The 9,836-nt window shown below is 40.5% G+C and overlaps 1 protein-coding gene across 2 annotated transcripts in view; it reads left to right on the plus strand.

Annotated features, from left to right (window-relative positions):
• The window catches only part of GEMIN5 (gem nuclear organelle associated protein 5), a 40,735-nt gene that overhangs the window by 28,810 nt on the left and 2,089 nt on the right, over positions 1–9,836 (plus strand). For both annotated transcript variants that reach the window (XM_038534936.1, XM_038534937.1), the window contains exons 22-27: positions 1,832–1,951; positions 2,364–2,574; positions 4,141–4,389; positions 6,162–6,324; positions 7,096–7,600; positions 9,348–9,444. In XM_038534936.1, the coding sequence (XP_038390864.1) occupies positions 1,832–1,951; positions 2,364–2,574; positions 4,141–4,389; positions 6,162–6,324; positions 7,096–7,600; positions 9,348–9,444 (1,345 nt within the window). The remainder of the gene's footprint in view (positions 1–1,831; positions 1,952–2,363; positions 2,575–4,140; positions 4,390–6,161; positions 6,325–7,095; positions 7,601–9,347; positions 9,445–9,836) is intronic.

The following is a 9,836-nucleotide window of genomic DNA, read 5'->3' on the forward strand; positions in this document are numbered from 1 at the left end:
ATCCCTGGTCTCCAGGATCACACTCTGGGCTGAAGGTGGCGCTAAACCGCTGAGCCACCCAGGCTGCCCTATTCTTATATAGAACGTTTTTTTTTCCCTCCCTGTGTGTCCTTTCTGCTACTGTCATATATTTGACATGTTATAGCCCCACATTACATTATTAGAATTTTTGCCTTAACCTGTCATCTTTTTAAATTTTTTTGTTATTAATTAATTTTTAAATGTTTTTTTAATATTTGCCCACATATGTATTTCCAGCATTTTTCATTCTCTTATATAGGTCCAAAGTTCTAATTGCTATCAACTCTTCCTACACCTGAACAGGATCTTCACTTTTTTGTACTGTGATTCTTCTGGTGACCAATTCTATCACCTTCTATTTGTCTAATAAAAGCCTTTAATTTTGCCTTCATTTTAAAGGATCTTTCTCTGGCAGTTTTTGTCTTTCGGGGCATCAAAGATGACATTGTTTCCTCTTTTTTTTTTTTTTTTTTTATTTATTTATTTATTTATTTATGATAGTCATAGAGAGAGAGAGAGGCAGAGACATAGGCAGAGGGAGAAGCAGGCTCCATGCACCGGGAGCCCAAAGTGGGATTCGATCCCGGGTCTCCAGGATCGCGCCCTGGGCCAAAGGCAGGCGCCAAACCGCTGCGCCACCCAGGGATCCCACATTGTTTCCTCTTACGTTGTTTTTGACTTGACTGTTGCATTTAATCTCATCTTTGGTCTATGGTCTATAGGAACTATGTCATTTTTCTCTGTTTTTAGTATTTACTCCATCACTGATTTTCAGCCATTTGATGTGATAGCTTTGGGGAGACCTTCTTGATTCTATTTTGGTCTGTCTTCCTTTAGAGAGTGTTAAGCTCTGTTTTAGTGTATATTAAAGTTGCTATGTATCAGCTTGATCAGCCTTGAGGAGTTGCCTACACATGTATGGCCTTTGTGTTTAGCCAAAGATTCCATGAGATTCCCCAGAGTTCTATAGACCCTTCTCTGGATAGATTATTCCTTCCTATCATCCTGGCCCTCAAATTCCAATTGCTCTGTCTCTCCTCCACTCAGTAACAGTGCTGAGGCTTTGCTGGGGGTTCCCTGTAGGAAGATGACTGCAGGAGGGCCCTTAACAGGGCTCACGTCATTAGTTCTCTTCTTTTCAGGATGACAGTCCTGAGCTGCCTGGTGTCCAATGTCTTTAAAAAATAAATGTTTTACCTAGTTTTGTGACAGGTGGTTCCTGTTACTCCATCATGGCTAGAAACTGATGTCTCAAAATCTTCTTAAACATTGCTCTACACAGATCAACTTGATCTAAAATACTTTTATTCCAGCTACTACTTTATGTTGGCTACAACTCAGAAGTTGTATGTCACTTGAAAAATATTAGTTCACTGAATTACACAGATACCCCCAAGTGTTAACACATTTCATTACAAAATATTCAAAAAAAGATCACATTCTTTAATATCACTGTCAATCTTTTCAGAAGAATCTTTAACTTTTGGGAAGCTGTCAGACACAAAGTTGCAGGCACAGATTTTTAAAATTCTGGTTTTCATTTGAAAGCTCAAATTTTATTGGCAACAGTACTGCTGGTTGTTTTCTGTGAAGTGACAGGACTTGGGGATCCCTGGGAATCCACAGACCACACGTTAAAACCTGACGACCTAGATGAAGAAATGAGCTCAGTGTGTGGTTTTAACTTCCTACGTAATGCAGGAAGATGATCTCTTATAGGAAATTGGAACAGTATAAACAATACAAGAGGGACAATTTGTCCTATCATCTAGCCTTTTCAAATTGGCTGATTATCTGTTCTTGCCTCTAGGGAAGCTATTGCAGTTGCCAAGGCCCGACTGCGCCCAGAGGACCCAATCCTGAAGGACCTGTACCTCACCTGGGGAGCCATCCTGGAAAAAGATGGGCATTATGCTGTAGCCGCCAAATGGTAAGCCTGAGGGAACAGGTAGGTATCTGAATATCGAAAAGCAGGATAAGAGTTGTAAGTGTAGAGGGGGAGGTAAAGTGACTAGAAAATGAAAAGGCATATGTGTATTAAACCAACTTCCTAAGATTCATTAGTACCTACTTCCTTGGTATTTATATGAATCACCATAACTATTCAAGAAACCTCTAGCAGATTCAGGAGGTCCCCCTTTTTCTAGTGATGTCTTTAACATCACTATAAGGAAAAGGAAACAGGAAGGGAATGAAAACTCTGTTTGGGTTCAGTTCAGCAAATGTTGAGATTCCTTTCTGTCCTTACCCTGTATGATGCGGTCACTCATTCTCTGTGCTACAGTGGAAGAGGAAATAGGAGATCTGTTTATGAGACTTTGGGGTTTTCTTTTGTATTACAGCTATTTAGGGGCTGCTTCTGCTTATGATGCAGCCAAAGTTTTGGCCAAGAAGGGAGATGCAGCATCACTTAAGACGGCTGCAGAGTTGGCTTCAATTGTAGGAGAGGATGAGTTGTCCTCTTCCCTAGCTCTCCGGTGTGCCCAGGAACTGCTTTTGGCCAGGAACTGGGTGGGAGCCCAGGAAGCCCTGAAGCTACATGGAAGTCTAAAGGTCAGTCTGTTGTTTTATCTCCTGGTATTTAAGAGGGAAGGGCCCCAAGTCCTTTTCTAGTTGAATTCCAAATGAATAACCCAGTTGAACAAGGTGTATTCAGCAGGTATCCTTAGAAGTGTCCAGCAAGCCTTGGCCACACTATCCTGTGGAAGTACTGTGGCTTGCCATTGCCATATTCAGAGTAAGAGCTAATGTGGTCATTCACAATAATTCTCCTTCCTTATTAGTTTGTGTACAACATATATGAATAACAGCTCAGCCCCCGGGGCTAACAATTTCATGTTTCTTTATTGGTGTCATCAGGTCTTCTTTGAAGAGGGAGGGGAAGAGGGATTAGCCTCTGACAGAAATCATGGTCCTCTGCCACTGCACCCCTCTTTAGCTTTAAGCCATAAAAAAGTATGGGAAAATCAATATTTAGTTAAATGTTTATTTATCCCTTTCTTTTTTTCTTTTTTTTTTTTAAAGATTTTTTTTATTTATTTATTCATTCATAGAGATGCAGAGAGAGAGAGAGTAGCAGAGACACAGGCAGAGGGAGAAGCAGGCTCCATGCAGAGAGCCTGATGTGGGACTCGATCCAGGGTCTCCAGGATCACGCCCTGGGCTGCAGGCGGCGCTAAACCGCTGCGCCACCGGGGCTGCCCTATTTATCCCTTTCTGATTAAAAATGAGTGATGTACCACTGCCTTATTTGACACACCAAGACTGAGATTACTTTAAAAGCATGAACACTCAGTTTCCAAAACACATAAACATTTGGTCCATTTTAGACAACTCTGCTAGTCACATACTAACTTCTAACATGAATTTTGTGAATCCTTTTTCCCTAATAGGGTAACTAGGCCTAAAAACATTCCTAGCTAAATATTCATAGCCCAAGAAAAATTGTAGCTTTCTGGGAACTACAAAATAAAAACAGAGATAAAAGTAGTACACCCTCAAAGATAGTGTCATTTGGTGTATTATTTATAAAGTGACCAAACCTAGAGAGAGTTTTTTTTTTTAATTTTTTATTTATTTATTTATTTATTTATGATAGTCACACAGAGAGAGAGAGAGAGAGGCAGAGACACAGGCAGAGGGAGAAGCAGGCTCCGTGCAAGGAGCCCAATGTGGGACTTGATCCTGGGACTCCAGGATCACGCCTTGGGCCAAAGGCAGGCACCAAACCGCTGAGCCACCCAGGGATCCCCTACTTTTGTATCCTTTAATCTAAAATTTGGGCAGAGGAAGGAACTGGATAAGCCCGCCCATCTTTTCTCAAAGTGGGCCACAAGTCTTGTAGTCCTGTAGTGGACAGGACTACAGTTGAGGTTCCTTGTTATGAAACTGCTTGGGTTCCAGGCTACCTCCAGGATCTCTGCAAAAGCATCTGGAAAAATGTCTGTTAGATCATGTCTTTTCCCACCTCACTCATGACTCACACTGGCCAGAGGCAGCCCACTAAGGGGTTTGGTTGCTGTAGATGGATTAGGGAACACACTCAGAAACTGAAGAGAGCTCTCAATAATCAGGGACTTCCGCCACATAACGGTTTCTATGCTTTGTTGTTGGTTCCAGGGGCAGAGACTGGTGTTTTGCCTTCTTGAGCTACTGTCCAAGCACCTGGAGGAAAGACAGCTTTCAGAGGCCAAAAGCTCTTCCTACAATGCTTGGGCTGCAGGCATCGAAGGCCCCTTTGTGGAGAGGGTGACTGCTGTATGGAAGAGCGCCTTCAGCCTGGATACTCCAGAGCAGTATCAGGCAGCACTACAGCAGCTGCAAAGTATCAAGTATCCATCCGCTACAAATAACACTCCCTCCAAACAGGTACCCTGTCTGCTCTCTGTAGTCAGACTTCCTTAATCTATGTCTGGTATGATAAGGAAACAAGCTGAATGCCAGTTTGCATTTCAGCAAAGACAAAGGCAGGCCCAGGCAACCTGGAAAGATCCCTTCAGACTAATTAAAGCCCTTTGGCTTTGAAGTTAGTCTTAGATCAGTCTTCTCTTAAAAGAAGAAAAGCCTAAAAATACAGAAAAGCAAAGAGAAAAATAGAAAATAGAAAAACCAGAAAAAAATAGAAAAACCAGAAATAATAAATGTTCGCATTTTGTCATTTTTGTTTCATATAATTTTTTGGTTTTGTTTTGTATATTCTTCTAGATTTTAGTAAAAGAAATACAATAAGGTTGAAGTCCCTGGTACCCCTTTCCCTTGGTTCCATTCCCCTTTCCTAGCTCATCAAAGGCAGCCCCTAGGTTAGGTTATATATATTATTTTGGACCTTGCTTATTTCAAGGACCTTGCTTATGACCAGTGTGTAAAATCTGTCCATATTGATGCACAGAGAAAAAGTTGATTCATTGTAACAGCTACTACACCCATCCTATATATATATATCAATTTATCTACTTTTGAAAATGAGGGCACATAATTTTTGAGGAACAAGACTTCCTTAAATGATATACAGCACTTTCGGAAACAATTTGGCAGTTTCTTATAAAGTTAAACATAGATACACCCACTGACCCAGCAGTACCACTGCCTGGATATTTCATTTAAAAAATGAAATCAGATGTCCACACAGACTTGCACACAAATGTTCATTGCAGCTTAATTCACAACAACCAAAAATGAGGAACAACCCAAATGTCCATCAGCCGGTGAATGGATATGCAAACTATGTTTTAGCTATACAGTGGAATGCTATGCAACATTAAAAAGGAACAAACTAGTGATGTCCAGATAATATCAGTGAATCCTAAAAGCATTATGATAAATAAAAGAGTGAAGACACAAAAGACTGTATACTCTGTGGTTCTATTTATATAAATTCTAGAAAAGACCAAATTTATAGTTACAAAAACCAGGCCAATGGTTGTCAGCAGGTGGAGAGAGGGGAGGGCATGCAAAGGAGCACATGGAGATATTTTACAATTATGAAAATGTTCCATGTCTTGATTTTGGTGGTGATCATAGCATATATACCTATACAGATATATGTCTTTATCAAAACTCATCAAATTATTCACTTAAAATTGATAAATTTTCTTAATTATACTGCAGGTTGGTTGGTTGAATTACAGCTTTTAGTTCTAAAACTCCCTTTTTGGGTTTTCTTTTTTTTTTTTAAGATTTTATTTATTTATTCATGAGAGACACAGAGAGAGAGAGAGAGGCAGAGACACAGGCAGAGGGAGAAGCAGGCTCCATGCAGGGAGCCCAATGTGGGACTCGATTCCGGGTCTCCAGGATCACACCCTGGGCTGAAGGTGGCGCTAAACCACTGACCCACCCCAGCTGCCCTCCCTTTTTGTTTTAATTAAATACAAATGTCAAGGCTTTTTTTTTTTTTTTTTTTTTTTTTTTCTTTCTCATGAACAGACTTTAACACCAGACAAGGCATGTTACTGTGCAGCTAAATAGGAAAGTTTCTCAGATAAGGGAGCCGAAATGGGTGGTGGAAACAGAAGGACCTTTCTTGAACGTATACTGTCTCTACTTCCTAGTGCAGTCAGTAGGAATTAGGAATATTTCTGTATCATCCCAGTGCTTGCTGTGGGAGAATGTTTAACTGAAACTGTGGCTTCCCCCTCTAGCTTCTGCTTCACATTTGCCATGACCTGACCTTGGCAGTGCTGAGCCAGCAAGTGGCCTCCTGGGACGCGGCTGTGGAAGCCCTACTTCGGGCTGTGATCCGGAGCTATGACTCAGGAAACTTCACCATCATGCAGGAAGTGCACTCAGCCTTTCTTCCTGAGGGTAAATGCCCCCCAGCTCTGTTGGAGCATGCTGACTAATGGATGATGTAACCACCACCAATGGTGTAGTACCAGGAGTATATATAATATCGAAAGATAGAGACTGGCCAGTTGTGTCATTTAGCACCAAGTTTGAATCCTCTTACCCAGGCTCCTAAGAGGTAGCCAGAATGGCTGAGCTGTTTTCCTTTACCTAGCCCTACCAACTTTATCTACCTTACTGCCTTCTATAAATTTTCTTATAGTTTGAGAAAAATAGCAGTGTGCTCACAAGTTAGTTAAGAATGGAGAAGCACATGGGGCCCCTGGCTGGCTCAGTTAGAAGAGCATGCAACTCTGATCTCAGGATTGTGCGTTCAAGCCCCATGTTGGGTGTAGAGAAACATTTAAAATAAATAAGTGAACTTTAAGAAAAAAAAAAAAAGGAATAGAGAAGCACAGCAAAAAGACATTCTTTGAGCTGCATAGTCACTAAACTAAATCACTGTGATTTTTCAGAGATATGGTGGGATCTTACCTGAGAGTTTTCATAGGAAGATGGAATATTTTTTTCTGTAATGCTTTGATTGACACATAGACTACAGCAACAAGAATGCTATCCTAGGTCAGGAAATGTTTTGTTCTGGTTGGCTTTTGGTGAAGGGCATGTTGTCCCATGGATTATTGCTATCCTTGAGATCCACTCCTTGGGAGATAGGAAATACAAGGGGAGGAGCTAGGTTTCTAATAGATAAAGAACACACAACCCTAAATCCTTGTCTTCTTCTTCTAGGCTGTGGCCACCTAAGAGACAAACTGGGTGAACATCAGTCCCCCACCATACCAGCTTTCAAAAGTTTGGAGGCCTTTTTTATTTATGGACATCTGTATGAATTCTGGTGGTCTTTATCCAGGCCTAGCCCTAAATCTAGTGTCTGGGTAAGAGCTGCTCAGAGAAGGACAACCTCTATTGAGCAAAGTGAGCAGATAAACAGTGCCAGCCCTGAAGAAACTGACCCTAAAGTGTCTGAACCAGAGCCAAGCAGGCCTCCAGAATTAGATGTGAGACTCACAGAAGCAAGCAAGCAAATCCTGATCACTTGTAAAGAGCTCTTTTCAGAAAAGCACGCCAGTCTCCAAAACTCACAGAGAACCGTTGCTGAAGTCCAAGAGACCTTGGCAGAAATGATCCGCCAACACCAGAAGAGTCAAGTCTGTAAATCTACAACAAATGGTCCTGATGAGAATGAATCTGAACAAGTAGCAGAACAGTCCCTTTCTAGTCCTCAGAGGGAGTGGTAAGTAATGAGTCTGTTTAAGGTGGAATTGGAAATACCCTGCTGAGTTCTCACATCATCATCAGATAAAAATCAGCACATGATAAGCTTGATCAGATCACCTGCCACCACCATACTGTTGTATGCACAGGCTTTGGAGTCCAACATGGGGTTCTAATCCTGGCTTTGCTGAGTGACCTCAGGCAAGATTCTTAATGTTTATGAGCTTTTGTTACCTTATCTATAATTGGGAGGATCTACCCCTACCTCACTTGTTTGGGGAATTAAATGAAATCACAAATAATGTTAATAACAATAGAACAGTAAAATACTACTTTTGAGCAATAAGTAGATCCCCCCCAAAAAAAATTAATCCTGTAAAATGAGGAGTTGCATTATTGCATCATTAATGAATACCAGTTTTTCAATTATTCTGTGCTCTTCCAGAAAATACACAAAAACGGTAGTGTACAAAACTGCATGCTGAGTTGAGAAAATCCCAAGTGATCAGAATGCTATAGCTAATCACTTCTGTTGACCACAGGGTCCAGGTGGATGATAGGAGCCAATCACCAATCACTGTAAAGTTAATTTGCACTATTACAGGGCCCTCTGCTTTGGGCACTTGTAGTGATTAACAATTACTGCTTGGCTATTATGCTGAGTGCTTTTTACCTAGATTGTCTCCCAGCATAGGGCCTAAAACATAGTAACTAGTACCGCCAATAAACTGATAATTAGGGCAGCCCGGGTGGCACAGTGGTTTAGCGCCGCCTGCAGCCCAGGGCGTGATCCTGGGGACCTGGGATTGAGTCCCATGTCAAGCTCTTTGCATGGTACCTGCTTCTCTCTCTGCCTCTCTCTCTCTCTCTCTCTCTCTCTCTCTGTGTCTCTATGAATAAATAAAGTCTTTTAAAAAAAATTAAAAAAAAAATAAACTGATAATTATTAGTAACTGAAAAAAAATTAAGTTTTGAAGCCTTTATATATTTATTGCTATAAAAATACTCCCATTGCAATCCTTTTTTTTTTTTTAAGATTTATTTTATTTATTCATGAGAGACACACAGACAGACAGAGGCAGAGACACAGGCAGAGGGAGAAGCAGGCTCCATACAGGGAGCCCGACATGGGACTCGATCCGGGTCTCCAGGATCATGCCCTGTGAAGGTGGCGCTAAACCACTTAGCCACCAGGGCTGCCCTCCCATTGCAATCTTGAATGAGTTTTGAGTCACTTCTCCAGTAAGCCGCCACACTCTAGGCAGCTTTAGGTCTTGTTCTAGTAACAAGAAAAACAGTAAAAATTCTCTAACCCAGCAGCTCTTAACTTTTGGATCACAGGATTCCTTTGAAAAGCTTTAGACACAAAAAAATGTGCATCCTAACCTATGGTTAGGAGCCACAGCTGTGCTAACTATTCCCCAAAGAAATCCAGGCTTTTTGCACTTGGCTGCAGAATTAAATCCCCTAAAGATCCTAAAGTCCTGTGATCCAAAGGTTAAGAGCTTCTGGGTTAGAGAACTTTTTTTTTTTTTTTTTTTCATTAGAGCTATGTGTCTAAGAAGTGGGGATTTGGAAAATAGTGAGGAATGGTATTTCATTTTGAAAACTTTTTACCACATCACATTAAATCCCCTCCTCTTGACCTTGGTATTAAAGATGAGAGGTAAGACCCAGATGACAAAAGAATTTTATTTATAGGATAACAGTTAAAAGTTATGTGATGCAAGGCATATGACTTATGCTTTTTTTTTTATTATTACTAGTAAAGAAGAAAAAAATCAGCCACTTTCTCTGCCTGAATTAACCAAAAGGCTTACAGAGGCAAATGAGAGAATAGCTAAATTTCCTGAGAGTATTAAGGTAAGATTTATAGCAGTTCATTTGGTAAAACATGGTTTTTTATATTATCAATTTACTAAACCAAATTCTTTAAGGTTATCTGATTCTCTGTACTGTTTCGGAAATCTCTACACATCTGGATATGCTTAAAAATTTAGGATCCCGTGGTCTTTGGTTAACTAAAATGGGAGAACTGGATTATTGACAACACAATTTTATACCTCATTCTTCAGAGAAATGAAACAAATTTTGGAATTGGGAGGTAAAATAAAATTAAAATTGGTACTTGACAGGATGAGCACTGAGTGTCCTACTGTATGTTGGCAAATCGAACTTCAATAAAAAAAAGTTGGTACCATGTATTTGATAGTTACAGATGGATGAGTGTATTTGAATGTGGCACTGCTAGTAAA

This window comes from Canis lupus, chromosome 4 (assembly GCF_011100685.1).
Source record: "Canis lupus familiaris isolate Mischka breed German Shepherd chromosome 4, alternate assembly UU_Cfam_GSD_1.0, whole genome shotgun sequence".
Classification (NCBI taxonomy): domain Eukaryota; kingdom Metazoa; phylum Chordata; class Mammalia; order Carnivora; family Canidae; genus Canis; species Canis lupus.